Raw genomic sequence first — 27,816 nt, 5'->3', positions numbered from 1 at the left:
TTCTGAATAATATGGGCCAGTGTTAATTGCCAATTTCAACAAGCATAGTGAATTTCTATAGTCTACTGCATATACAATGACCCCGTCTCACTGAACTAGCAGTATGGGAGGGCGTCGCTTCGAGTCGAAAGCATGATTGGAAGCATAGCATCCATGCTCACTAGAATCAGTGTATTGATCCCAAACATGCATTCAAAATTTTAACGATGCGATAGGATAATTTTTCCATACACAGTTTAGATCTAAGATTATGCAAAGAGCTTGTTTGCTTTGAGATTTGTTCCTGGCATGGGTAGCCAGCAATGGATCTTATCGCCGCTCTCTCCGACACCGCTGCGATCGAAACGAACCCCGCGCCAATCGCCACTGCAGCGTTTGTCATGTGTTGCTTATCAAGCATCCCGCCCGCGGTCACGCCGCCACTTTCCTTGTCAGACTGCATTCAGCTTTTATCACACACAACAACATCTTTTTGGTGACTGATTGTTCAGTATCTGCTGTGGCCTCACTGATTAGCAGACCAAAAGAGTATATATCAGAGATTGAAATTCCAAATGGCACCTTCTCTCGAGGAGCCGACCGCGGCCTATCTCGAGGCGCGGTCGAAGATGGCCCCGAATCTGGTGGCTCCCGAGCCAGGTATGTTTGATATGAAGCAGGCATACTTGTCTAGCATATGATCAGTATACTAATATCTGAGAAGAGCATTGCCCTGGACCCGAGTCTGAACAAGCAGGCAAAGGCGATGCCTGTGCGGGGTGCCCCAATCAATCGATCTGCGCATCTGCGCCCAAAGGCCCCGACCCCGATATCCCCATCATCACCGAGCGACTATCGCAAATACGTCACAAAATCCTCGTACTCTCTGGCAAAGGCGGCGTTGGAAAATCTACATTCACCTCTTTACTCTCACATGCATTCGCCGCAAACCCCGAATCGACCGTGGGTGTAATGGATACAGATATCTGTGGGCCGTCGATACCAAAAATGATGGGCGTCGAGGCGGAGACCATCCACGTGAGCAATGCAGGCTGGAGTCCGGTGTGGGTGACGGACAATTTAGCCGCGATGAGCGTGCAGTTCATGCTGCCCAATCGTGATGATGCGGTGATTTGGAGAGGGCCGAAGAAGAACGGACTCATTAAACAATTCTTGAAGGACGTGGATTGGGGTGAGATGGATTACTTGGTCATCGACACACCTCCAGGGACATCGGACGAGCATCTGTCCGTCAACTCTCTTCTTAAGGAGTCTGGTGTGGATGGCGCAGTGGTTGTCACTACCCCGCAGGAGGTCTCGTTGCTCGACGTCAGGAAGGAAATTGACTTTTGCCGCAAGGCAGGCATTCGCATCCTGGGGCTAGTCGAGAACATGTCTGGCTTTGTGTGCGGGTCGTGCAACACTAAGACCCAGATCTTCCGGGCTACCACCGGGGGTGGAAAGCGACTCGCCAAGAAGATGGGCATTCCTTTCTTAGGCGCTGTGCCTCTTGACCCGCGGGTGGGAATGGCATGTGATTATGGTGAGAGCTTCGTGGATCATTATCCTGACAGCCCAGCATCGATTGCGATCAAGCAAGTTGTCCGCTCGGTTGCTGGGATGATCGGAGAGGATCCCAACGACGTTTTGCCGGAAGATGTGGCGGAGTGATTCTTATCATATATATGATGTTTGATTTGATTTCACGGGCGTTCAGCATTGGGATAGCAAGCCGAGGTCTTTTCATTTGTGGGTGTTTCGGGCATTTTGACCAAGAAGTCATTTAGATACCAAATCTTCAAACCTTTCTCTGTTTCCCGCTCAACCTTTCCCATCGCTTCTCCTTTTTCCTACTTATTTTGTACTGCTCCAAGGCACTCTTCGTAGTCTTCGCTTACACCATTGGGGGCGAGATATATCTAGCTTGGGGGCTGCGCGGGGGAGAAAGAACCCGTGCTCACGGACAGGAGTTCGTGTGTTTACTGCAATTAACTAGCAGTTAATAACCAACTACCGACTTACGTTATTAGTGCTCACTAAGCCCTAGACCAAAGCGAAGGAGTTTGCTGCTGTCGATCCTATAGATAGAAACGGGAAATCATATAAAGTGATTTCATGTAACATGATAATGAAGTTCACCCATTCCATCAGTCATATTTACTTGCTAGACAGCTTGGCGACCAGAAACTGCCGGACCGCCCGCCGAGTGAAAAGAATGGGCCTGAAAAAGGGTGCTTGGCAGATTGCAAGGTGAATCCCCGCCGAGCCATGCATCGGACCATTTCCATCTCACCGTTGGCTTGGCTCTGTTTGAGGGAGACGGAAATCCGCTGATGAAGATCCGCAACGGGGGGGGTTGGCCCGAGGTTGAACATTCAGGGTGCTGCTCTAGTCTTAAGTGTGATTGGATCTTGATGAGGCCTTCGATAATGCCGAGAAAGATAAGTAGCATTTCTAAACATACAGAATTATTGCTGCTACTACCTAGATGGGTTCAAGATCAACCTTCCCCCGGAGTAGCCGATTAGACAGATGACGGACTAAGTAGTCTTGTGTCACTCTTTCTTTGCATGGCAGGTTAACAGGTTAACCAAGAAACTAATAACCGCTGGGCAAACAGAAAGTCTATCCCCCAACTGTGTTGTCGGACATCCATTCGTCCAATTTCTTGAACTTCTCTTGGGCAATGATGAACACTACCAAAAAACTCGACTGCCTACGTACGCGGCTTTCCAGGGCTGAGTAAGAATCCTGCTGTTCAGATCGATCTACTACTGTGTACGTGTGCACACTTGCGAAATGTTTAGCCACGCATGCATGACTCGTCCATTGACGTACTCGGGATTCAAGATTCTTAGGTGGACTAGAGCCACGCCGATGCAGCGTACCTTGTGCACTGCTGCTGGTGCCTGAACATTAATACCGAGTGGCTCAATGGCAGAGCAGAACAGACGGTGGGAAAAAGCCGGCGTCCCACGCTGGACTTTGTAACACGCCTAACTCAAAGTTTATCCACGGAACCGCTTTCGAGGCACGCTGGTGTTTCATGATGTTTTCACTGGTGATTGGCCGATGACCCATGGCCCTGGCGGTTAGACTGTTTCACCAGGAGCCACTCAGGGACTCGCTCGCCCCGGTCGCTGTCAAGGAAAAGAGGCCAGTCGCCTGTCAAAGGCAGGTTCCTCATGTCCCATGCGCTCTCTGCTGCTGTGAACAGAAGAAAATATAGAGTTTTCTGCAGCAGCACAAGCGGAAGATCCAAGTTGAACCCACTTTCTTTCTCCTCTCACTCCCCGCCAGTGTCAGGCAAATGAAGATGGATTTCTCCTGGGTTTTTCCCCGTGAATCCAGGCTAACTGGGCCTGGATCATCCAGGATTGGTTGATGATTCCACCGCTGGGCTTTTGGGACCAGACTGGTCCAGCTAGTTGGAACAATGCCACCCCGCCAGCCTCCGTGCTGGGTGGATCGATGTAGAGTGCAAACGTCTTGGTGTCTTGGGCGAATCAACTATAGTAGGGCCTGCTAAAAGTTGCTCGACGGTGAATAATGCCTCTCCGAACTTTTTCCTTTTCGACTTGCTGCCCTTTTATAGACTGCACTTCTTTCCCCTTTTTGTTTACATTTCTCTTCTAGTTCGTTAACCTTAGTGTTCTTTCATTTCTGTTCCCGCTGTCATTTACTTTCTCATCTGCTGGGCTTTGTTGGGCTGAGCGCTACTCCTTTCTCTCTCTCTTGGTCTGGTCTGTTCGTTGCTCCGCCAGTTGGTTCACTCAGCCTCGTAACATCACAGTATACCAGGCTAAGTCAGGACTTTGGCCCCCATACTGCTTCCCCTTTTTAAAAACTCAATCCTTCTGGAAAGGATTCTATTTCTCATTTCTCAGACTACTTAATACGTTCTTTGTTTTCGAATTGTTTTGTTCTGAAACTTGTCGGGCCCTATCCCCTCTTTTTTTATAGTCCGCCCGTCGATATCATATCCAGAGTGAGCTACCATGCAGCTCCTCCAGTCTCTCGTTGTTGCCATTTGCTTCAGCTACGGCGTCCTCTCTTTACCCCATGGTCCGTCAAACCAGCATAAAGCACGCTCCTTTAAGGTTGAACGGGCCCGTCGTGGAACCGGTACTTTGCATGGCCCCGCTGCTCTCCGCAAAGCATACCGAAAGTATGGAATTGCTCCGAGCAGTTTCAGCATTGATCTGGCAGACTTTAAGCCCATCACCACAAGCCACGCTGCTGCTGGAAGCGAGGTTTCGGAGCCTGATCAGACTGGCGCTGTCAGTGCTACTTCGGTCGAGAGCGATGCCGAGTTCGTTTCGCCTGTGCTCATCGGTGGCCAGAAGGTCGTCATGACCTTTGACACTGGTTCTTCTGACTTGTAAGTCTTACTACAGCTGTCTACTATTTGGTACAATGATTAACGTCATGATACAGTTGGGTGCTTGATACGAACCTCAATGAAACCTTGACGGGACACACAGAGTACAACCCTTCAAACTCCTCGACCTTCAAGAAGATGGACGGATACACCTTCGATGTTTCGTATGGTGACGACTCGTACGCCTCTGGCCCTGTCGGAACGGATACCGTCAACATCGGCGGCGCCGTTGTCGACAACCAAGCCTTCGGTGTCCCCAACAAGGTATCCCAGTCATTCATCGAAGACACGAACTCCAACGGCCTGGTCGGGTTGGGCTTTTCCTCCATCAACACCATCAAGCCGGAGGCGCAAAAGACGTTCTTCGCCAATGTCGCATCCAGTCTGGACGAGCCCGTCATGACCGCCTCGCTCAAGTCCGACGGAGTGGGCGAGTACGAGTTTGGCACGATCGACAAGAACAAGTACCAGGGCAACATTGCCAACATCAGCGTGGACTCATCGAACGGATACTGGCAATTCTCCACTCCTAAGTTTGCCGTGGCAGACGGAGAGCTGAAGGACATTGGAAGCGTGAACACCTCGATCGCGGACACTGGTACCTCCCTTATGCTATTGGATGACGATGTGGTTACTGCCTACTACGCGCAAGTCCCCAACTCGGTCTACGTGAGCAGTGCCGGTGGTTACATCTACCCCTGCAACACCACTCTCCCCAGCTTCTCCCTGGTTCTCGGCGAGTCGAGTCTGGCCACGATCCCCGGCAACCTGATCAACTTCTCCAAGGTTGGCACCAACACCACCACCGGACAGGCCTGTAAGTTCCCCTCTTTGCTTTTGCCTGATTGAACATGATTGACTGATTTTTTTTCGGCTAGTGTGCTTTGGCGGCATTCAATCCAACGGCAAGACTTCGCTGCAGATTCTGGGCGACATGTTCCTGAAGGCCTTTTTTGTCGTCTTTGACATGCGTGGACCCTCTCTTGGTGTTGCCTCCCCCAAGAACTAGTTTCCTTTTCTGTACTCCCCCCGCATGTAATAATATCGGCTGAAATTTGGACTGTATCCTACGTGGGCAGATGGATGGACAGTTGCTCACGTGCATTGCTTTGCCTTGGGTCTGCGAGTCAAGGCGGGAGTCGCGTGGCTGTAGTTACAATTCATGTTAACATATTGAAGCAAGATTAATATGCCATATTGGCAAGAGAAAATAGAGTCATTGCTGAACTAGCTGTTCAAACGAGGTAGAGAGTGTTGCAGATAAAAATAACTGTTTCGTAGATCAGAAGCACTTGCAGTGCTGAGTAAGCCAACAGCCCTAAACGGTTTTGGGCGATCAGTCCGGAAAGGGAGAAGGGGGAAAAAGGAAAGGAAAAAATAATGACCATGAATGCAGAGAGTCCGCGTGCTTCTCAATTGGTCGCTAGCATTTATCACTCAACTTGTAAAGAAGAATCATCTAATCAAATCCCTTAATTCACCCAACAAACAAGATCCCTCTCAGTCAGGGATCTTGTGTTAGCAGCGACCAAGGTGACGCTCCTCAGGCCAACGGGGGCACTTCTGCGGGTCGCCAGCAGAAGAACCCCGCGGTTCGCTCGACCGCTGAATCACCGTGACTGCGTAGGATTCAATCCTGCCCCTCCTCTCTCGTTCACCACCTCGTCGTTCCTCCTCCTCTTCCTCCAGCCTGCCGGTCGCCCATTCGCAAAAATGGCCATCAACTCTGCCCCCGAGTCCTCCCTCCTGTCCCTCCTCTACCGCTCCTACCCTACCGCCATCTCCCCCGACGCCACGGAGCCCGACCTTCACACGGCCACCCCCAAAATCTTCCCGCAGACTAGCTTTTCCGTCGCCGAAGAGGCCGACGTCAAGCAATGGCTGGCCACCATCTCCGGTCTGCAGACCGCTCTCAGCAAGGATGACAAGCCCGTCGTCTCGACCATCCTCGCCCAGCTGAACTCTCACCTCGCCACCCGCACAACCCTGCTCGGTGCGAAGCCCTCCGTGGCTGATATTGCCGTCTACGCCCTCGTCGCTCCTCTCGTCGAGAAATGGACCCCCGAGGAGCGTACCGGTGAGCAGGGCTACCACCACATCGTCCGTCACGTCGACTTCGTCCAGAACAGCCGCATTTTCGCTCTCCAGATCCCCGACGAGGAGAAGGTCACCATTGACGTGAACGACGTCCGCTTCGTGCCCAAGCCCGTCGACCCCAAGGAGGAGAAGGAGCGCAAGAAGAAGGAGAAGGCCGCTGCCCAGAAGCCCGCCGAGGCTGCTGGCAAGCCCCTCGTTGTCGGACAGGGCAAGCCCGAGGCTGCGGCCAAGGCCGACGGTGCCAAGGGTGACGCCGCCGCTGCTGCTAAGCCCGAGGGCAAGCCCAAGAAGGAGAAGAAGGAAAAGAAGGAGAAGCCGGCCAAGGCTGCGCCCGCCCCTGCTGCTCCCCCGTCTCCCTCCGTCATTGACCTCCGTGTTGGTCACATTCTTCGTGCTGTCAACCACCCCAACGCCGACTCCCTCTACGTTTCCACCATCGACTGCGGTGACGCCCCGGGCACCGAGAACACCTCTTTGGATGAGGCCACCGGCAAGACCGTCCGCACTGTGTGCTCCGGTCTGAACGGTCTGATTCCCCTGGAGGAGATGCAGAACCGCAAGATCGTCGCCGTCTGCAACCTGAAGCCCGTCACCATGCGTGGCATTAAGTCCTGCGCCATGGTCTTGGCTGCCTCTCCCCGCGTGGCTGAGGGCGAGGACTCGCACGCTGGACCCGTCGAGCTCGTTTCGCCTCCTGCCGATGCCCCTGCCGGTGAGCGCGTGTGCTTCGAGGGCTGGACCGAGGGTGAGCCCGAGAAGGTGCTCAACCCCAAGAAGAAGGTCTGGGAGACCTACCAGCCTGGATTCACCACCACCGATGCCCTCGAGGTTGCCTTTGAGATGAGTGCCGTTCCGGCCGTGCAGGGCCAGGAGGGCAAGCCCGCTCTGGGTAAGCTGAAGACGCAATCCGGTGGGCTTTGCACAGTCAAGACCCTGAAGGGTGCGGCTGTCCGGTAAGGGAATAATTGATTCGGAGAGGGAAACAGATATAAAAGGCAGTTTGATTCGGAAGCAAAAGAAAAAGAGGGGGCTGCTCTAATCAAAAACGTAAATAGTTAGTTATGATTGATAGCGCCATTGCAAGTTAGACGAGGAATGGGAATGAATTATTGATAAAATATCTCTATACTATATAACCTCACATTGTACTTCCATTAAACTTACCCCTCACAACAATACCTGCCAAGTTTACACTCCCCTCCGAGAACGTAACCAAACATCGCGGAAATTTCCCGCTACCGGAACATAATAATCACTAAAACCAACCTTCAGCATCCTTATTTCTCTTTCATCTTGACTTGCCAATATCAATCATAGTATAACACATACCCATCATTCACAGAAACACTCTCCAACACCATATGTCATTTTCATAATAAGGATACATTTAATAAGTTACCATGCGAGCAGTCCGATACCACGGCCGAGGCGATATCCGAGTCGAGGAGATCCAGGAACCCGGGTCGTGCGGGGTGGGTGAGGTGAAGGTTCGTATGAATATCTTATTCTTATTTCAGTTCCTAGCAGGTTATCTTGAGTAATATATCATTCTAAACTTATGATTGTGTTGGTTGTTGCATGGTCTATTATCTTGTTTCATACTGATTTGGTACTCTCCTATTGGTATGGTATGATATACTAATATTGTGATACTAGATCAGACCTGCTTTCGTGGGGATATGTGGTAGTGGTACGAACACATTTCCTCCCCTCTAAATCTATCTCTGATATATGCTACGAGCAGAAAGTCAAGGCCAGGCTGAATAGTAGACTGATTAGACATCCACGAATACCTCCACGGCCCGTCGACCATTCCGAGCACTACGCACCCCATTACGGGGGAGAAGATCCCCGTGACACTAGGTCACGAGTTCAGCGGCACGATTACGGAAGTAGGGGAGGGAGTGATTCGTCTCCATGTGGGAGATAAAGTGGCCATTAAGCCGAATCTGTTCGATGGTGGGTGTGCGGCTTGTCTGGGGGGTTGGGTGAATTGTTGTGATAATTTGGGGTTTGTGGGGTTTAGTGGTATGTTCTATCCGTCTTTCTCTTTTCTTGTTTTGGTTCTTGGTGTAGGGTGGTGTCTATTTAAAGGGTTGGCTGATTTTGTGCAGGTAGTGCTGGGGGATTATCGGATTATGTTGTAGTCAAGGAGCATAGGGCTGTGAAGTTGCCGGAGGGGTTTGAGTTGGATCTTGGGGGTGAGTTGATCTTTTCTCACAATTATAAATATGGAATCGTGCTGATTGTATAGCTCTCGTGGAGCCACTGACTGTGGCATGGCATGCAGTCAATCGGTCTTCTATTCAGAATGATAATGCTCGTACGGCGCTGGTGGTGGGTGCTGGACCCATTGGGCTTGCTGTGCTTCTGGTTCTCAAGGCCCGTGGCATGGAAAACATTGTCGTTGTGGAGGTCTCGTCGCAGCGGAGGGAACTTGCCTTTTCTTTGGGCGCTACGCGTGTTCTTGACCCCCGGGCTGACGATGTTGTGGCCACGGTGCGTGCGATGACGGGAAATGCCGGAGCTGATATAGCATTTGAATGCTCTGCTGTGCAAGCAGGACTGGATACCGCTTTGAAAGGGATCCGGGCACGGGGCACAATGACGGTTCTGTCTCTCTGGAGCGACAAGCCGGCGATCGATGCATTTGACGTGGTACTAGGCGAAAAGCACGTGGTAGGGTCGGTGATATATGAAGACGGAGAATTCGAGGCCGTCATCGACGCTATGTGGTCAGGTACGTGACTGCCAGACAGCCATGCTTGACCATTCACACGTTATACCGAAGCTGACTGAACACAGGCAAACTCAACCCTCGGGCCTTAATCACCAGTAAAATCCGCATGGAAGACATCGTCGAAAAAGGCTTCAAATCCTTACTCCACGGCCGAGACAACCAGATCAAGATCTTGGTGGACATTTCGGCATGAAAGTCCGAGACATCCAGGGCGAGTAGGACGAGTATTGATCAGCTGCGGCTGGCGGTGTGTTGCACGACGTGGTCCAAATCCAGATACGTGTGTTGTTACTTGCATTTTAGCCCGTGTTATACATGACAACATCCTTACCATGCACAGCTTCCCTCTCGTCCGAGGATTGGCGTACTTCTTGAAGGCGCAGCACAGCCAGTTTTCTTGCAATGCCGAGACCAGCAGAAGCAGACGTGTCAGCAATGCCAAGGCATTTCTTAATCCGGGCACTCCGTGTCGTAGACTGGTCCGCCCGGGGAGGGGGAATACGGCGCTAGCTATTGTGTTGTAGAACGAATCCCTGTAGTGTTGTCTCTCAGTATCCATGGGAAGAAAGTCCTCTAGAGAGGAGGCGAGGCGAGGCGGGGGATGTACGCTACTGTACTTACCTTTGACATCCAACACGTGTGTGGGAATGAATACGAGGGACTGAACAGGGATGGCAAGTGCAACCACGACAGCACGCTGTCCAGTCTTTCGGAACGGCTGGTGGTGCCAAGCTGTGCTATTCCCGCGCGACTCTGCCGGGGCGGGGTCGATTTCTCGTATAACCTCATCCATCCCCAAGTAGTTCGATGCAGGAGCAGCGTCCAGCGGGCAAACCCGTCTGCCAGATGTCAACTAGTTAGTTAACTAGTGAGGTAGTTGGATGACTCCACTCCACCTGATTGAGCGGGGATGGTTCATCCCGACGCCAGTTCGTTCTGGACAATTGGAGATGCTGGCTGGCCATCATGTCAGTTCGTGCTATTCCCGAAGGATAGTTAGTCGAATCGAGGTGTCATATATCCCAATATCTAGTAAGCTTAGTGTGTAGTTAGTAACAATGATCGGGATTCCGGCAATTGAAGGGGACTTCACAGGAAATTACTGTAGTCTAGACCTCGTCGCCACTCCAACATTGCCCCCCTACACAGACACACAGCATAGTATCGCACAATCAAGTAATATTGTCCCCTACTTAGTATTCCACCTTTGATATATTAAGCTATCAAGTAGGTAGTAGTGAATGACTTACCTCCGAGATCTCCCCACCCTTCACCTCGGAGATAACGCAACTCATCCTCATCCATCTAGTATGCGTTCATCACGCGCACATAAACCCTTAATCCCTACTTACCCTTTTTTTCTTCCTGTCCTTCCCTTCGGTCCCAAATACAAACACAAAGCAGAAAGCACAACAAATAGATCCCGGCAATTGGTTACTTCTACTTAGTTCGGCTTAGCGTGTATATTAGTCTGCAGAAGAACATGCGTTCGATCGCGCCACTTTGGGGTAAGTCGTCGGTAGTATGAGGGATCACGTCAAATGGTGCAAGGTGGTTACGCGATGGTATAAAGTAAGTACTCAAGAGGCTAGTTGTTAGTGGTATACGATGTGTCTGGATGCACGGACAGACCTAGAGAACTAGGTACTTGTGGGATATGGAATGGCAGTATGAAAGTGTTAGTGATTTTTATTCTATTTTTATTATTTTTACTCCAAAGAGATCTTATGGTCAGGGATAATTGAATTATCATAAGTGCTTTTGTTTTTATTTGAATCACAACCGTGCTTGTTCAATATTCATGTTGCTGTTAATAGGATAGTCGGGTTGGCGATGTGAACGTCACTCCTCATAGCTGATGAGTAGCTTTTGGACGATGACAACAGAGGTGGTACACAAGCTTGTTGCATCGGAGAATAATGTATTGATTATTCATTCAAACACTTAGACCATTTTATTAGCTGATGCATTGGTTACTCAAATACTGAGATGATGAGGTGATGAGTCAAGAAAATACTCTCTCCGTTCAAGTAACCAGCAGTAACGCGAACAAGAGTATGGAATTGGAACGATGTCTTCTACATGCATAAAGGGGCGTAACAGTGGCTGCCGTCGTCTGTATGCATGTCTCGCCTCCACTTACGCCGACCTGCCTTTTTGCATTTCTTTCTTTCTTTCAATTTGTGCTAATTTAAGGAACAGAGAGGAAAGCGCAAGGACTGGAGAATGAATCCTTGCAAATTTTCACTCACCACTGTTACAGTTTGTTTGTCGGGAAAATGAGTGATGATCATGATTATTAGATGGCCTGATCATAAGTAATAGAAGAGTACTTAGTGTAATAAGTATCTACCAGTGTTTCATCTACCTTATAATGACGATGATTATAAGTGCATAAATCCTGACATTATTACCTGGTACCCTAACTGACACCATACCCAAACTCCTCCTCCCATCTATTAATAACCACACATAAGTATCCATTAACCCAAGACTGGAGTACTACTACGTACTACCTAACCAGCTACTAACTAGTAAGTAAGTATCCATCGTCCAAGCTCCATCCATCATCTCCTTTTCCTTTCAGGTTTTCTTAACCCGAAGAACCCAAGTGTGTGGATCCCCCCTCCCCCCCAAATCCATCCTCACTTTCAATGGTCCTACGGAGAACAATCCTAGATTAGTACTACTTTTCTACTTTAGTTACTAGTTACCTCCCTCCCTCCCCACCCACGGTTTCAAACTTCAGGCCTGTTTGGTTCTTGTCGCATCTTTTTTTTCTTGCGCAGCATCTCTTATCCGCCGTGTGCCTGATTCTGGCCCTGGCGTTCAAAACTAAATAACTAACCATCCATTCTAAATCTAGTTACTTAGACTAACTGACTAACCCCCGATTAGCCCATCGGCTCCCGGCGCCTCGATCTTGGTCGATTTCCTTGGTTCGGGACGGGGATCGAGTGCAAGTAAACTAATTTTTTTTTTTTCTTTCTTTTCTCCTCTTGGGCCTCTTACTCGTATACGACGCTTTTCCTTTTCCTTTTTCTTTTTTTTTATTCTTTATTTTGCCCCCCTTGTGCTTTGCTGGTGGTCAGCAATTGCTGCAATTCGTTAGTCCTGGGGCTTTTTATTTCACTCTGATTATTATTACTATTACTGTTATTATTATTATTATCATCGTCGCTGTGCTACTGCTGATACTTCTGCTACTGTAATTTGAGGCGAAAGGCTGTCGGTGGTTTCCTTGACCTACCTTACCTTGCTGGAGACTGACTTGCCGAAAAGTGCCCCATCATGCTCTGATCGGAATTTATCTCATGAACCCTGTTTGCTAATCGCTTAGAGGGGAACTAATCATCTTGTCTGTCTCTGTCTGTCTGACTGATTCCGTGATTCTTAAACTTCTGAGACCCTGTCGCCTGTCGTTTGCGATTTTGGGTTTCTCACGTTTTTGTCTTCTTGAACCTTTTTACTTGCGCCCTAAGCATGTTATAGCGCTGAGTTCGGCTCTACGCTGACATTGCTATTATTCTTGTTACCTACTTAACTACTACCCCCTTACCGTTGGTATCTATTCTTGGACTTCTTGTTGGTTGTGCTGGCCAACCTTCGTCATGGGTACTCCACTTGTTGGTACCGCTATTATCACCGGCGCGAATGGATTGCTCGGGTCGGAGATAGCTGTCTCGATTGCTAAAGCGCAGCCTTTTGTTCACTTGCTGCTAGTGGCCCGCGATATCAGATCCGACAGCGTCAAGGATGTGACGGACAGGATCCGTCTCATTGGACCCCGCTCCGTCGAGGTGGTTAAGGCAGACCTGGCCTGCTTCAACTCCGTCGTGAGCTTTTCCCAATACACCGTCGAGAGGGTGCGAAGTAAAGAGATCCCTCCCGTGATCTTGTTGATCAACTCCGCCGCAACTTCGTCATACGTTACCGATCAAGTCACACGAGATGGGTACGATCCCGTCTACCAGACCAACTGCATCGCGCCGTTCCTGTTGACCGTGAGCCTGCTCGAGGCCTTCCGCGCAGGCGACGGTACACCGAACGGTGGAGCTCGAGTAATCAATATCGGGTGCTCCTCCATATCCAAGGGATCCCTGGACTATTTTGATGGCGAAGACCCGGAGAGTGCCACCCAGCCGCCAGGAACACCAATTGGCGCCAAGGAAGCGACCAGTCGCTTCGGAAGTAGTAAGCTGCTAATGAGCGCTGCCATGTATGCCCTGCGTCGAAGTCTGGTACTTGTGAGTAGTCCTTCCCTAGGGTTCCAAAAGTACCCCACTAACAAAAGCCGAATGGGGTAGACGGGCAACATCTCGCTCAATGTATACACAATGGATCCCGGCGGCTTGACCGGAGAGAGCCACCTAACGACCGATGCCCCGTTATCGGTCCGAATGGCACACCAGACGCGGTCTGGACTCCGGCCATTCCTGCGGGTGTTTTCCAAGAGTGCGATAAACAAGGCTAGCGTTCCAGCCAAAGTTATTGCGAGAGTCGCATTTCAGAAGGAGACGGTGGAGAACTGGGGAAGGGAACGATATTATATCTTGGATAGCGAATACGAGGCCGCATCCGTCATTCCGGCTTTGCGGGATGTGCCGCGCATGGATGGGCTGCTGCAGAAGATCATGCGACAGATCGAGATAGGCGTCAAGGGCATGGGCTCGCCTCAATCAAGAGTATCGCGGCTGACTGCGCGTTAGTTGGCAAGCCTGGAAATACTTTTGACATCATCTCTTCTGTTCTGTGCCTTCTGCGCGGTGCTATCCCAAAATTAGGAGCATTTCTAGGGCGTTACTTCGAATCTTTGGTTGAACCTGGGTTTGCAGATAAGGAGTTTTTGGGACATGAAAATCCACATTTGCTGTATTTAGAAAATGAATTGTACAGGATCGATTAGCCGCCAATCAAGATGGATAACCACCGCAGCTGATCCGAAGATAATGGAACCGAAAAAAACGTGGAGTAAGAGAGGAGAGAGACGAGCAAGAGGGAGGTTGCATGGCTGCAAACGGTAGTAGGCCTGATGCCGCATTCGGATCTGGACCCGGAAGGCGGGCCACGCTTGGCGCTTCTTGCTCGTCGCCGCCTTGAGCCTACGTTCGGTCGACGCAATCAATGCTACCGTCAGACTTCGTTGTTCAATTCTCACGCTCGTTCGGTCCCTTGACTCCTTTTCGGTACCTTTTTATTAATCTCCTGGATCTGCGATCCGCTAACATTCTTCGTCGCCCGTGCCCACGTCGGTGTTGTTTTCTTACTCCCCCCGTAAGCGCATTCCAGGGATCCTTGAAGCTGGTGGTCATTGCTCCGGGATCTAGGAGCCCCGGAGGTTCTTTGCTTCAGGACCTGTTTCCTAGCTACATGCAATTGTAGGAGAGATGAACCGGCATCACGCCTTCTCGAACGGCTATGCTGCCTACCCTCGCGGCAAAGCCAGCCACAACACCTTTTCTATCTCTCCCCACCGGTAAGCGGCCCCTGCAACTGTCGAAGATCATCGCATACCAACATTACCTTCACATGAAATCGATCTCGATGAAGGCCAATCGGTGGCCTGGCATATCAGTCACCAAATTCGTTGTGCAGGAGGATTTTTTGACTGACATTGGTTTGCTAGCTTTCAACCGCGCCCACAACCGGCTTTGCGACGTCGAAGACAGCTCCTTCAACGACTGTGTCTCATTGCCGCCATCTCAACGCTGCTGTTGATCCTCATTTTCCCTTCATTTCGAGCGTTATTCCTTCCCGCAGTCTCGCTTGGCCTTGTTTCCTCCGCGGAAGATCTACAGTTAGAAACGGTTCGATACTATGATTTGTCTAAGATGCAGGGCAGTGGAAGTGGTTGGGAGCATGGAGAACGGGTACTCATGTGCACGCCCTTGAGGGACGCCGCATCTCATCTGCCGATGTTCTTTTCGCATCTTCGCAACCTTACATACCCTCATAACCTGATTGATTTGGCATTTTTGGTTTCGGATTCCGAAGACGATACGATGGAAATGCTGTCATCGATGCTGGATGATCTGCAGAACGACGCCGATCCGAAGATGTCGTTCGGAGAGATCTCGGTCATCCAGAAGGATTTTGGTCAACAGGTTCAACAAGATGTGGAGAGTAGACACGGTTTTGCCGCCCAGGCAAGTCGCAGAAAGTTGATGGCTCAGGCACGGAACTGGCTGCTTAGCGCGACTCTGCGTCCGACGCATAGCTGGGTCTACTGGAGAGATGCAGACGTCTTGACGGCTCCGACTACGATTTTGGAGGACCTTATGAGACATGATAAGGATGTTATCGTTCCGAGTAAGTACTACGCGCGACCTCTGCTGTTGCGTTCTAACCTTGAGAATAGATGTTTGGCGTCCCCTGCCGGATTGGCTAGGTGGGGAACAACCGTACGATTTGAACTCCTGGCAGGAATCCGAAACCGCGCTGGCCCTTGCCGAAACTCTGGACGAGGATGCAGTCATTGTGGAGGGTTATGCCGAGTATGCAACGTGGAGACCTCACCTCGCATATCTGCGTGACCCGTACGGGGATCCTGATATGGAGATGGAGCTTGATGGTGTGGGAGGCGTCAGTATTCTGGCAAAGGCCCGTGTCTTCCGGGCCGGTGTCCATTTCCCAGCCTTCAGTTTCGAGAAGCATGCCGAGACTGAAGGTTTCGGAAAGGTGAGACTTTATGCTCGTTATTTTATATGTTATATACTAACTCTAAACAGATGGCGAGACGGATGGGGTTTTCGGTCATTGGCCTTCCGCACTACACGATTTGGCATCTTTACGAGCCGAGTGTGGATGACCTCCAGCATATGGAGGAAATGGAGCAGGAGCGACTGGAACGTGAGAGAGAAGAACAAGAACAGGCTGAGCGTGCTGACCGGGTTCAAACGCTGTTCAAGGACGCCAAGTCACAGTGGGAGGACGATACTGCGAATATACAAGAAGCCATCGACAAGGAAGGGAAGAGCCAGGCGAGCGACTACTCGTCATCATCAGATGTCGATAGTACAAAAGGCAGCGCAGAAGGTCCCGTGGCCCAGCCCGCTGCGAAAGAGCAGGGAAGTGCCGCGATCACACAGGAAGAGTCAACAAAAGAAAGAAAACAGGCGAAGCAATAGAGCAGTGATGCTTGGAGCTTCGAGGTTCAGTGATAGTCGAAACGAGCCACAAGAATGGGGTCAGGGAGTTTTCTCGAACAACGGCGCTGGAAACCTCACTATAGACTGACCATACAGCGCTGTGCTGGCCACAGGGCGACTTTCTTTGACTGGAACTACTGTTTCTGGATGGGCTCCTATACTGTGTAAATGGTGTTGGGGACTATATTTGACATGGCTTTCCTTTCCTTTGCTTCTACTTGATTGTCTGATCACACAAGAAACACATAATCTTGTTGATCTCTGTTATGGCTGAGATGATAGTTTTTAATTATGTACAGCATAGACCAATGAATTATTACATTAAGTGAAATAATAGCCATCCAATGCGATGCTTTTCGTAAGCAGATATTCATGATGTAGATTTACATTGTGATTCCCATATCAGCCGCATGGCAAGTGCCGTTTGCAAATTAAGCGGTGGCCCGTGCATCCATGGATCTCGAAAAGCACGCGTACCGCGTCCAGAGCCCACCCGGAATGTTCCTCTGCACATCTACAATCCTCAGGAAGGGAACATAATCTAAGCGACTGCAACCCTTCCATAGGTCCTTGTCTTCTGTCCTGGAACGGCATTGAGGTCAAAGATGTCCACACAATCCGCCCAGAGCATCCTCTTCACCCACACGGCCCCGCAACAGGCCTTCCGATTACTCGAACTGCCACCAGATCTCGCAGAACTTCTTGCCTCCGACAATCCTCCAACGTACGTCTACAGCAACTCGAAGCCAATCTCTACCCCCTCTTCCACCCAATTCAAGGAACGCCGAACTAACCAATTGAACCGACAGCCTTGAGATCAAATCCCCTACACCCACCACTGATTCCACCGACGCTCCCGCCGACACCACCCGCGATTACATCAACCTCTGCACCCCAACCCAAACCTACCGCATTCGCCAAGTCCAGTCCTCAAACTCACTGCATGTCCTCCGCCCAAGTGACGATGGCGCTCAGCGCGGCGACCTCGCCGTCATCGGCGCCACACAGGAAAACGACGAGCCCGTCCCCGACCTGAACCTCTCGGAGACAATGACTGCGATCGCGAAGTGCGGGTCCACGCTTGAACTACACACCCCGCAGGAAGGGTTCAATATTATCCCCATATTAGAAGGGTTACTGGGAAAGTATGACTCTAGTGACGACATCTCCATGTCTGCAAGGGACGGTGGGATGATGGTAGACTCTACGGACCGGAAACGGATCGTTGAGAAGTTATTTGCTGATGTTCCGGTGTCGGATCTGCAATGTGCGAGGGCCTGGAAGGATATTTGTGCGTTTGTGCTACCTGCTACGGGTCGTGGGTGGGTGCCGACGGCGAGGGCCAAGGTTGGGGTGTGGAAGCGGGTGGTTGAGGGGGCTGTGTTGCAGGGCATTGATTTGGGGACGCAATTTCTGGTAGGGGATTTGTGGAATTCGATGCTTGATGAGGATGGGGAGGGCGAGTGGCCGAGGGAGCTGTTTGAGGCGGTTGTAGGGAGAGTTTGTGAGACTGGTGATGAAGGGTCGTTGTTGGAGGGGGAACTAAAGTGTAAGTTTCCTGTATCCCGGAAGGCGTGGATTTGACTGGCCGGAGTTGACTCTTTTATCTACTGGTGCAGGGGCTAGTATTGATAAGGAGCGGTGCGTGCGATGGGTTGGTGAAACCTATTTAGAGGCTGCGGCGCCTACGGCGGCTGCTGCTGTTGGACGTAGCGCATTTCTCAACGCTTGGAAGGATCATCTGCCAGAAGGCTGGAGGGAGGAAGCTACGTTTTCGAAGCTTACGGTAGGATATTTCTCTTCGTCTTTCTTGCTCTACTCTAACAGTGTGTACAGGAGGACAAGCATAGATTCCCTGATCCAACGACTGTCTGCTTTGTCAGTGATGAAGATCGGCAGAAACTAAAGAAGAATCTCTCGACAGATGCTAGTGCGTCTACCGCTGCGAAAAAGACGAGAAACTGGCATGAACTATTCAAGAACCAGAAGCGACAGAAGCGTTGAGGCTCTAATTCTAGAGGCATTATGATGTTTATCAGGGTGGAAGCAGGTGTCTCTCAGCACCAAGCGTATTTCTCGTTCAAGTGCCATTCCACGTTTGCACCCAAGCCGTGCTCGGCACCAGTCCATCTCAGGCACGCGATGCTGCTCTTCTCCCGGTGAACTACTTCGGCCTTGGGGTCCAGCAAGGCAACTGCCTTTTTCAATAGTGGCGTTGGGTTCCAGAACTCAACTGTTGCCATGTTCCATCTGCACGCTTCGAGCTGAGCACGTCGCAGGACCGCCGCCATGGCTTTCACAACCTTTTCGCCCTGTTCTGGTGAGGTGGGCTCGTCGTACACCCATCGGAGAATGTACAGGGTATTCTCCTCGGGCGTTTCACCAAAGTTCCTGTTCCAGGCACAGTACACCCCGGCACTGTCTTCTCCAGCACCCTTTGCGCGAGGCAATTCGCGGTCGGTATATAACCTCTCCGCATAGAATTCTTCTCTTGCCCAGTGCCATTCGAAGTGCTCGAAGTTCGGTGCAATCGCAATTCTGGGCACTGATGACTTTTGAGAGGCCGCCCTCAACAGTTCACGCTCTTTTTGCAAGACCTCCTCACTACAAATGCTCTCGTGAACGTCCTCTGGTGTCAAAATCCTTGTTTTCGGGAAATTGGCCTGAACATTGGCAGCGGCATAGACGTCCTCGGAAATGGGCGACAAGGCAAAATGGCATGACGTGTATGGCTGCCAACCAAATTGAGCATAAAAGTCCTTTCCGATATCAGAAAAGAGAACTGTGAAAAGGCAACACTTTCGAGTCTCTGTCTCCATCTTCCAAGTCTCGATCTTCTCGCTCAGCTCCTGCATCATTCTCTTGGCGTATCCTTTGCCTCTGAAGTCCGGCCGGCAATAGACACTTCCAATACCATGAGTTGCAACGTCCTCCACAACACCGTCATGTGCCAACATGGCTTTCTTTCGGTATGTTTCACAAGAACCGAGGATCGTTCTATGCTCTTCCGGCTCTTTGCGATCAACCAAGATCCAACAGGTCAAGCCATCCTTATTCAGCCGTTGCTGATACAGATGGTTCTCGCGCGTGATATACGTCTCAAGGTCCAGACGGCCCTTCCATGCTCCGCTGTTGAGACGGATGGACTCAATCCGCTCCCCGGGGGTGGCAGGAACCAGCACCAGGTCAGGGGAGTCCCCTTGAGGGAGCTCCTTGCCGTTGAAATAGGAGTTGTCAGCAGCGATCATGATTGATGTCTACTTGGTAGAAAAGAGGGGTTCGTTCTTGTTGTCTGATGGAGGAACTTGGGTATGAGGGTGAAAGCGATTCCAGTGAAGAGAAGTGGTGAAAGGACTACACGGCGCGTTCAAAGAAAGCAAATGTTTGGAGCAAAGGAGCAACTCCGAAGGTGTTTGACCGGAGTCCGCGCAAGACCGCAAGGGGGGCACCGAATATAATAGATGGAGCCGATAAGGATAAGAAAGTAGACGTGCCCGGGATAACTTACTGGACGCGCAGGCAGCTCATTCTATTCGCCCCGACAGCCGACGACAAGCGGCGACAAGCGCAGCGGTAAAAGAAGCTGAGGGATGGACTTGCCTGGATTGGGTTGCGTCTCATGCCCCGTGACGTCGAGCGGCGCATGATGACCACACAATTCCTTAGGGCATAGGGCTCGCCGGAATGGGGGGAAATCTGGTCTGGGGTTCGGGGACTACCGGGGTTAGATTGATATGACGCCGTGGAATATACTGGGCTACAGTCTATTTTGGTTCGAGTTGTCTAGGAATGATCAAACTGCCCGGAACTTGATATCTACTTTCTAGTTCTGAGGAATGCCCGTGATGAGTCAGTCATATTGTTTGACTTTCCCCCTTTGTAGGCAATTGACAAACAAGACAGTTCCCCTACTGGGCAGGCGGTCGGAGAGTACCGGTACCTGTCACGTGGGGCAGCTGTCAGACCCGGCGGGGGTTTGTTCTCTGGATCCCCCCAACCATCTCTCCCACTCGAGGAATCCCCGTTCAGTCTCTCGCAATTGCTGCTGTTCCGTCTGGATGGTGGCGGCTGCTTTCTTATTTCTCCGTCTAGCGTCACGGGCTGAGACGCCTCCTCCATTTACTTGCCTGATCGGTGTCTTAGTCTACGGCTTACAACGGAACTACCCCCGTTGTAGATAGGATTTTCCCCCAGCATTGTTGACGGACTTCTGCCCCACTGTGTGTGCCAACCTTGGGCCCTGTTGATACTATTCCCCGTTGGGTGACCAGGCATTCGGATGATCAACCGCTAGACAATATCTCTCCATTCACCAAAATTCCCTATACAAAAATTAGCGACCTGGTAGCAGGATAGCGCCTTACAGACACTCAGAGGCTGTGGGTTGGTTTCCTCAGCCTTGCTTGGGTGGTGGCCTCAGACGAGCCTGATCCTCACTCGAGTAGGTTCACTGACAGCCTTTGTGTATCATCCATTCATGCATGTCAGGTGTGCACAAGACAATAAGCTAAGCTCGCCTTGGCTGTACGCTTATTGCTCTGCAAACAGCCCCACGCCCTTCAGACTGATAGAGCATAGATAGCCTCATCACATTACTTTCACTGGCCCGAGCGATATACGGCCGTTGCCGACGTTCCTCAACTATTGCGGGGTCTTTGCCTCTCCAGGCAACGCTTCATTTAACATCTTCACCACTATTACCTTCCCCCAATAAAAACCAACCACAGCTAATTAGCGGGCCCTCAATTTCACTTTACTTTTGTTATCAGCTCTGATCCTTTGGTTCACCTTGGATTCCGTTTCAGAAACTTTCAATCGTAGGAATATAACGCTTTTTCTGTTCGTTCAAAGCAACAAGAACAATGGAGGGGCCCAATTTCACCAATCCCTTGTATTCTGCGCTTCCTATAAGAATGGGTTATATGGACCATGCAAATGCAGATCTCACTCTGGATGACAACCCTGCGCTGCTTTGGGATTTATACGACCACGGGTTCTATCCTTTGCCTGACTATGACCAACCAATGAAGAAACAAAGGCAGATCAGTCGCGACAGCAGTCGCAGCAGCAGCAACAGTCATGAATCCATAATCAACATCCTGGACAGTGATAGTGATGATTACAATCGTCTTGAGTCAGGGATCGAGTCAGGGGCCTCCTCGCGCCCATCGACAAAATCGCTCTCATCATCGGCCATTGCCACCACGTCAACCTCATCACGCTCCAACACGCACTCTGAAGCAGTGTACATCGATCTCACTTTGGACGATGAATTATTGTGGCAGATCACAGACATCTTTCCGGGCATCAGTCACCAGCATGTGGAAGAGCTGATCGAACTTTATAAGAAGCCTCAAGAGCATCAACCTGCGCCGCCCCTAGATTCATTGAAGGAAAGTGTTATTGAAGATATCTTACGGCATCCTAGCTATCCTAAGCAGGAAAAGGCCAAGAAACGTAAGATTGAGGACACAGACGAGGAAGCTACGATACGGTATCTGCGAGATATACCAGAACGAGGTAGTCGTGCATACCTCCAACTAGCGTAATTGCACCGCCTATAACTATGAAATTCCAAACGCTGACCTTCTACTTTAGAACCAATTTGTTAGCCCAAGAATTTGGGTGGATGCCGATGAAACATATTCGGGATGTTCTGGAAGAGAAAAAAGAGCTCTTTGCCGCGTATCTCACTCTGCATTCTCAAGAGAATGAACAGACGGGAAAGTACACAAAGCTGAAAAGCAAAAGGTTTTCGAATGTACCAAATCTGGGCAAAAAGGATGATGAGGCACCTATTGCTGAGAACCTGGCTCGCGAACTAGGAGCCGCCAAGAAGAAAGCTGAAAAGGAGGACGGTAAGTGATTTGTCTTTGATAACAAGGAATACATACTGATCTTCACTCTCCTGCAAAGATGCCCTTCGCAAAAAGAAGGAAAAGCAAGAAGCTGAGATCAAAAATGAAGAAGAACACAGCCGAGCTGGGAACCTCATCGAATGCCAGTGTTGCTACCTCGATGTTCCAGCGAACCGATCACTTCCTTGTGAGGGTGATAACGTCCATCTCTTCTGCTTTGCGTGCATTCGAAAGTCTGCGGAGACTCAAATTGGGCTTATGAGATATCAAGTCCAATGTGTCGATACTAGTGGCTGTCAGGCAAAGTTTTCTCGCGCGCGGCTACAAGAAGCTATCGGCGAGAGTTTGATGGAAAAGCTCGACCGCCTTCAGCAGCAAGATGAGATCCAGCAAGCTGAGCTGGAAGGCCTCGAGGCTTGTCCGTTCTGTGAATTCAAAGCCATCTATCCGCCGGTGGAAGAGGACCGCGAGTTCGTATGCAAAAACCCTGACTGCGAAATAGTCAGTTGTCGTCTCTGCCAGCAGGCAAGCCATATCCCGCGCACTTGCGCAGAAGCCAAAAATGAGAAGAATCTTCCTCAACGTCACTTAGTCGAAGAGGCAATGAGCGAGGCTCTAATCCGCCCTTGCCCCAAATGCAAAGTGAAAATTGTCAAGGAAATGGGCTGCAACAGGATGATTTGCTCCAAATGCGGGACTGCAATGTGCTACGTTTGCAGACGAAATATTACCCGAGAGATGTACGAGCATTTCGAGCGACCTCCGACCTACTGTCCCCTCCATGACAATCCAGCATTACGCTCGTTACAAGAGATTGAGAAAGCTCAGAAAGACACTATCGATAGTTTATTGGCACAAAATCCCGAACTAAAGGAGGAGGAGCTGCGAGTCCATGACGCAAAAGACTCGGCCGCCAATATGTCGCACGTCCTTCAAGGTCATGGTAATGGGCTCATACGCCATTTAGGGCAAGCGCCAATCCAGCCCAATCATGTGGTGTATCCAGGGCCAGGTATTCCAGTAGGAAGAGTCAACCCCCCAGCTGTTGCTCACCGATTCGATGCACCCTTTGGCAACGGAAATGGCTGGGGTGGACAAGGCTGGCTTCAGAACCCATTAGGACAACCTAGGAACCCACCAGGACGCCCTGTGCCTACAAACGTCGTACATAGGGGTGTAAACAATCAGGGCAATCCTCTTCAAGATCCGGCGAGAAGGGTAGATACCAGACCCCCATGGCGATACTAGTGGTATAAACATGAATCCGTCTGGCGCCTACCGCTTTCTTGATCGACGATTTTGATGGACGATTATTTGCTCCGCTAGGCCTTTGCACCTCGTTTTCAGTCCAGAACAAGCGACACACCATACCCTAGATCGAGACGCGTCGATACTGCAGCTTCCATCTTGGTATACCGACTTCCCTCCCTTTTTCCCAACACAGTTTCTGCTTGCTATGTTTCCATCAAATCTAGCGTCTAACCCGTCCCCGTATCTTTCGCCTCCCGCATCGCTCTCAGTATAACAGCAATTGGCTATTCAGCGTTACACAAAAATGTTCTCTCATGCCAGACAAAGCCAACAGCGATCATACCCCTGCTTCATCCGAGCAAGAAGACAAGACAGACAAGCAGTGCCCAGTTATTGATAGAAAGCTTTCTTGGATGTTGGAATGCATCACAGGTCTTGGATTCATTACTCTAATTATCGAACCACTGAAGCGATTCCCCTAGCATCTATTTCCATCATCACATCCCCCGCGCCCCGGGAGCCCTTTCCCTCTTCACCCAGTCCCCCTACCTCATCCATCCTTCTTTATTCCTCTATTATTTCCTTCACTATCATCTCTAATCTTCCCTTTCTCTTGGTTAAGGTAACTTAGAATGGATATCTGATTCTCATTTTGGCATAATCTAATAAATCAATGACTTGGTTATTACTCTTCTCTCTTCATCTACTTCCTTAAAGTAGTCATCGATAATTCAGCTCTTCTATACTCGCAGTACCTCCATAGATCGATAATCCGGTTTAAGGGGATTAAATCATGACAAATCAGAGATCACATGTCCTGGGCATCTTGGGTCATAGTACATGCAAGAAACTGGCGGGGTAAGAATCGGCTGAATTCTGTAGGATATCTGTATGATAATTACCATGATACAGTATCACGTGATATGGCCTATATGGCCTGAGGACTAGTATAAAGCTAAAGCGAGATGAAATCCACCTATAAGCTTATGCTCAGAACTAGGTTACAGCTACGGACTGCATGAACAGAGGGATCATATGACTACGGAACGCGCTGGAACGGACCATACAGACGATACGGCAGCATGGAAAAAGCAGAAGTATGCCCCAAAGATGAAATCAAGAAAAATATTACTATAGAGATTGAGATAATAAAAAGGAACTTCCTACCTATCTGCCAACCGAGTGCCCGGCCTAGTCTACTACTCATCACTATCTCATATCCATAACATCACATCTTATCAGTCATGAGGACGCAAAAGTAACGGCACCAATAAAAAACGAAAAAAAAAAGCAACGTAGGCGATGGTGATAAGATGGAAATCTGAGCCCAACAACAAGCGCTGACAACGAGTCAAAAAGGCAACCACGAAAGCCGTGTTTGATGGAAATCCAAAGAGAACCAGACAAGACTTTCACAGGATAGGCAGCATAGCACATGACCGACACGCATATATGCCACAATATACAGGTGAAAAATAATAACTCACATGATGCGTCAGGAACCATTCTTCTTCCTCCTCTTTTTTGGTTTTGTTTCCTTCCATACAGATGGATCATCTGCGTTCTTTTTCCATAGCCAATCGATCAGACAACCTCATGGATAAACACAAACAATTGTATTAGACACCCCAGTTTTCTCGAATAGCAGCAGCTGTGTGTCTGTCGGTTTCCGTAACTCAGCTTTGATTTTTCTTCCATGTAAGGCGATATGGAGTTCAGTGATACTGACACACTGTGGACGCCTGTATCCCATTATCAGCTGGTTTCGTGACTTTATGCAGCCAAATCGTGTCAAGATCCCTTTCACTGGATCACATTTCCAAGATGGGCACGGCAGTCAAAGCGAGGCGAAGGAAGAACAGAGGCAAACACACACACACGCCGAGGGAAACAAGGAGATGCCAGAAGAAATGCGATGGGGACAAATTAACGATTACGGACAGGACTCGAGACCCTCCCCGAGCAGTGGGGACCATGCTGGCAACTTTTTGGCAGCTAGTTGCTAGATATTTGAATTTGCTAGGATCATGTAGTTGGAGAGAGAGCTCAACAAAGGAGACGAGCGGAATACAATAGGAAATGGTATGAAAATGAGAACACTCCGAGGAAATGGCGGGAAGGAGAATGGTGGAGAATGCTTGGAAAAAGAAATAGAGACGTCTCCAGAGATGAGAAAGTTTGGAAGTAAGAAAAAAAAAAAAAAAAAAAAAAGGAAAAAAGGCAATGAGAAAGAATGAAAAAAAAGAAGAGAGATATAAGTAGTAATAGAGAAGAGAAATAGAAGGGGAAAAGGAACGTGACAATATGACGACAGGCAGAAATGGACGGAAAGAAATTGCGAGCAAAAAGACAAGGAAAGATATGAACCAGATCTATGTAATGCCATGCGAGTCCCAGAAATCGTCCGCTCCCCATTTTATATATTTGCGCCGCTCACTCGGACGACAGTGCCTAATTTCCTCATCCATCATGTATGTTCGATCATTGGTCACGCTAAAACAAGAATGAGATAAATGGAGATATGAGATAAGGAGCAGAAAATGTTTCACTGAAATCAGAAAGTAATGGTGAACTAGACGAACACGGCAGCAAGCTATAAGATAGAGATCCGCAGCTCATGGTGGATGTTCAGAGTCCACCGGTTCATTAAACTTCTGCCGTGCCTCTTCCACCCATAGTTCCAGGCGAAGCTCTCCAGCTTCTACACGTCGTACCGGGACCGTCTTGGCACGTCCATTCGATACCTTGGGAGGCGGCTGTTGCGGCTCGCCGTTTCTCAACTTAGAAACGGAGTAAGGGGCGGTGCACGATCGGAGGTGGACCTTATCCGGTTCGGCCACAATCCATGTCTGTTCTTCGGTTGTGGTCCCCGCCGGGGGTAAAGCATCTTCCCGCACCTCGATGCAGACGGTGAAACTGAATTCATCGTCCCGAGGCAAGGGAGTCAGGCGCGCACAAGCTGAAGCCAGTCTTGCTAGACAGGCCCGAAATTGCGCTTCGAGGTCGACTGATGTGGGGGCGGAAGCCCGGTCGGTTACGGGAACACCCGCTTTGGTTTGTTCCTCCCTTCTGTCTTCGAAGGTGGTATTGACTTCGCCAGCCGGAACACGGGGGAAGCCCGATAAATCAAAGGCATATCGTTCGAGGGGTTGATTCGTACGGAGGGAGGAGATGATAATGCTGACAGCGGTTATTGTGCCTTTCAAGATCTCCGTTCCGACCGCAATTGACGCGTCATTGATGTAATCACACACCTTGGGGTGACGGGATTGTCGGACGGGATAGTTGTACGCCCGCACGGGGAGGAACGTGGCTCGTGGATAGACCGAACGTAAAAACAGGATCTGGTGTATTGATACGGTGAGGAAATTGGTGAAGGATGCCGCCAACGCAGACTGATTGTTGGGCATCGATCTAGGTGCGGTGACCGGGGCGGAAAAAGTTGTCATGGTGGTAGTAACGGAGTTGACGGTGGTACTCTCACTGGCAATCGGCATTGCCGTCGTAGGCTCTGGTATCGTCGTTTCCACGGGAAAGATGGTCTTGACGGGATCTCGGAGATTCTGAGTGCTGTTCCACCCTGAGGCTAATCATCGCTCTGCCTTTTTCCAGACGAGTCAACAACAATATTCGATTCCACTCATGGAGAGGTTGATATATCTCTCTTCCACTCAGGTATTCCTTTGCGACAGCAGGAGGGGGAATGGTGAGGCGAAGAGGGGAAAGAGTGGGGTGGTAGTAGTCAAGGTGAGAGGGAGGAGGGATGAGGAGGGGGGTGGTTGGTTGATTGGTTGGTTGGTGGATGTGCGAGGTCAAAATAGGGAGGGGGGAAGGGAATGGAAATGAACAGGAGTTCGAAGAACCGGAAATAAAACCGGGAACTCGGGAAGATGATATAAAAAGGCAAAATGGGGGAATAAAGCGAAAGAGTAAGAAAAGGAGATGGTATGGTAGGAGATAAGAACAAAGTTGTTGTGTAAAAGGGGAGAGAAAAACAAAATTGAGGGCGGGGGGTGGGTAGAGAAAAGCACCTAAGATAGGGCGTTGGTGGGAAAGTAGCGGAGATGGAGTGAGAGGGAAGTTGGTGGTGGTGAGTTGAGTAAGAGGGTCGTTTAAGGGAACGAGTGTCAGGGAGGGAAAGAGAGAGAGGGAAAGGGAAGAAGAGGGAAAGACAGCGAGTGAGGAGGGGAGGGGTGAGTGAGTGAGTGAGTGGATTGGGGTTCGAAAAGTAAGGAAAGAACTTCGGAATTAAAACATACGTTGGGTGGACGAGACGAAAGAAGCAGACCTCAGAGCATGGATGGAGTCGTTGAGATCGTGACAACCGGCGTGAACGAGATCTGGGATAGGATTAAGGAGAGA

At 50.0% G+C, this 27,816-nt stretch overlaps 11 protein-coding genes across 11 annotated transcripts; 7 read left to right on the top strand and 4 right to left on the bottom strand.

Annotated features, from left to right (window-relative positions):
* The first annotated feature begins 446 nt into the window (after window positions 1-446).
* On the top strand, window positions 447-1,800 carry nbp35 (Fe-S cluster-binding ATPase). Its single transcript, XM_025528352.1, has 2 exons — window positions 447-639; window positions 704-1,800. The coding sequence occupies exons 1-2, from the start codon at window positions 555-557 to the stop codon at window positions 1,648-1,650; spliced, it is 1,032 nt and encodes a 343-aa protein (XP_025390874.1). The 5' UTR covers window positions 447-554; the 3' UTR covers window positions 1,651-1,800.
* Window positions 1,801-3,977: 2,177 nt separating this feature from the next.
* BO83DRAFT_386755 (pepsin-like aspartic protease) lies at window positions 3,978-5,369 on the top strand (the record flags this gene model as incomplete). The annotated part of the gene is made up of 3 exons (XM_025532682.1): window positions 3,978-4,360; window positions 4,417-5,177; window positions 5,239-5,369. 3 exons carry the CDS (start codon window positions 3,978-3,980, stop codon window positions 5,367-5,369), a joined length of 1,275 nt encoding a protein of 424 aa, XP_025390873.1.
* A 399-nt stretch (window positions 5,370-5,768) lies between these two features.
* Window positions 5,769-7,557, top strand: BO83DRAFT_376559 (putative cofactor for methionyl- and glutamyl-tRNA synthetases). Its single transcript, XM_025530753.1, has one exon. It carries the CDS (start codon window positions 6,074-6,076, stop codon window positions 7,412-7,414), a length of 1,341 nt encoding a protein of 446 aa, XP_025390872.1. The 5' UTR covers window positions 5,769-6,073; the 3' UTR covers window positions 7,415-7,557.
* A 205-nt stretch (window positions 7,558-7,762) lies between these two features.
* BO83DRAFT_356690 (2,3-butanediol dehydrogenase) lies at window positions 7,763-9,789 on the top strand. The gene is made up of 6 exons (XM_025529217.1): window positions 7,763-7,944; window positions 8,114-8,147; window positions 8,237-8,485; window positions 8,572-8,658; window positions 8,712-9,197; window positions 9,263-9,789. Exons 1-6 carry the CDS (start codon window positions 7,858-7,860, stop codon window positions 9,388-9,390), a joined length of 1,071 nt encoding a protein of 356 aa, XP_025390871.1. The 5' UTR covers window positions 7,763-7,857; the 3' UTR covers window positions 9,391-9,789.
* A 3,019-nt stretch (window positions 9,790-12,808) lies between these two features.
* BO83DRAFT_425000 (Anp1-domain-containing protein) lies at window positions 12,809-16,324 on the top strand (the record flags this gene model as incomplete). Its single annotated transcript, XM_025535185.1, has 6 exons — window positions 12,809-13,444; window positions 13,505-13,901; window positions 14,580-14,673; window positions 14,824-15,506; window positions 15,556-15,875; window positions 15,926-16,324. The coding sequence occupies 6 exons, from the start codon at window positions 12,809-12,811 to the stop codon at window positions 16,322-16,324; spliced, it is 2,529 nt and encodes an 842-aa protein (XP_025390870.1).
* Window positions 16,325-16,869: 545 nt separating this feature from the next.
* BO83DRAFT_219523 (putative sister chromatid cohesion protein Dcc1) lies at window positions 16,870-18,376 on the top strand. The gene is made up of 4 exons (XM_025526799.1): window positions 16,870-17,069; window positions 17,155-17,894; window positions 17,965-18,131; window positions 18,182-18,376. The coding sequence occupies exons 1-4, from the start codon at window positions 16,951-16,953 to the stop codon at window positions 18,347-18,349; spliced, it is 1,194 nt and encodes a 397-aa protein (XP_025390869.1). The 5' UTR covers window positions 16,870-16,950; the 3' UTR covers window positions 18,350-18,376.
* Window positions 18,136-19,825, bottom strand: BO83DRAFT_376555 (uncharacterized protein). Its single transcript, XM_025530752.1, has one exon. It carries the CDS (start codon window positions 19,591-19,593, stop codon window positions 18,403-18,405), a length of 1,191 nt encoding a protein of 396 aa, XP_025390868.1. The 5' UTR covers window positions 19,594-19,825; the 3' UTR covers window positions 18,136-18,402.
* Window positions 19,826-20,867: 1,042 nt separating this feature from the next.
* Window positions 20,868-23,663, top strand: BO83DRAFT_219517 (uncharacterized protein). Its single transcript, XM_025526798.1, has 3 exons — window positions 20,868-21,890; window positions 21,944-22,203; window positions 22,262-23,663. Exons 1-3 carry the CDS (start codon window positions 21,208-21,210, stop codon window positions 23,449-23,451), a joined length of 2,133 nt encoding a protein of 710 aa, XP_025390867.1. The 5' UTR covers window positions 20,868-21,207; the 3' UTR covers window positions 23,452-23,663.
* A 981-nt stretch (window positions 23,664-24,644) lies between these two features.
* Window positions 24,645-25,234, bottom strand: BO83DRAFT_219403 (uncharacterized protein). Its single transcript, XM_025526796.1, has one exon. It carries the CDS (start codon window positions 25,009-25,011, stop codon window positions 24,697-24,699), a length of 315 nt encoding a protein of 104 aa, XP_025390866.1. The 5' UTR covers window positions 25,012-25,234; the 3' UTR covers window positions 24,645-24,696.
* Window positions 25,135-25,954, bottom strand: BO83DRAFT_219434 (uncharacterized protein). The gene is made up of 2 exons (XM_025526797.1): window positions 25,396-25,954; window positions 25,135-25,196 (listed from the first exon to the last, which is right to left on the bottom strand). Exon 1 carries the CDS (start codon window positions 25,838-25,840, stop codon window positions 25,457-25,459), a length of 384 nt encoding a protein of 127 aa, XP_025390865.1. The 5' UTR covers window positions 25,841-25,954; the 3' UTR covers window positions 25,135-25,196; window positions 25,396-25,456.
* A 115-nt stretch (window positions 25,955-26,069) lies between these two features.
* Window positions 26,070-26,903, bottom strand: BO83DRAFT_307303 (putative mitotic spindle checkpoint protein (Mad2B); the record flags this gene model as incomplete). The annotated part of the gene is made up of 1 exon (XM_025527330.1): window positions 26,070-26,903. The coding sequence occupies one exon, from the start codon at window positions 26,901-26,903 to the stop codon at window positions 26,070-26,072; it is 834 nt and encodes a 277-aa protein (XP_025390864.1).
* Between the last annotated feature and the right edge of the window lie 913 nt (window positions 26,904-27,816).

This window comes from Aspergillus eucalypticola (genome assembly GCF_003184535.1).
Source record: "Aspergillus eucalypticola CBS 122712 chromosome Unknown BO83scaffold_6, whole genome shotgun sequence".
NCBI classification, from domain to species: domain Eukaryota; kingdom Fungi; phylum Ascomycota; class Eurotiomycetes; order Eurotiales; family Aspergillaceae; genus Aspergillus; species Aspergillus eucalypticola.
Note: the sequence above shows the minus strand (reverse complement) of the source record. Positions and strands in the feature narration are given on the sequence as shown.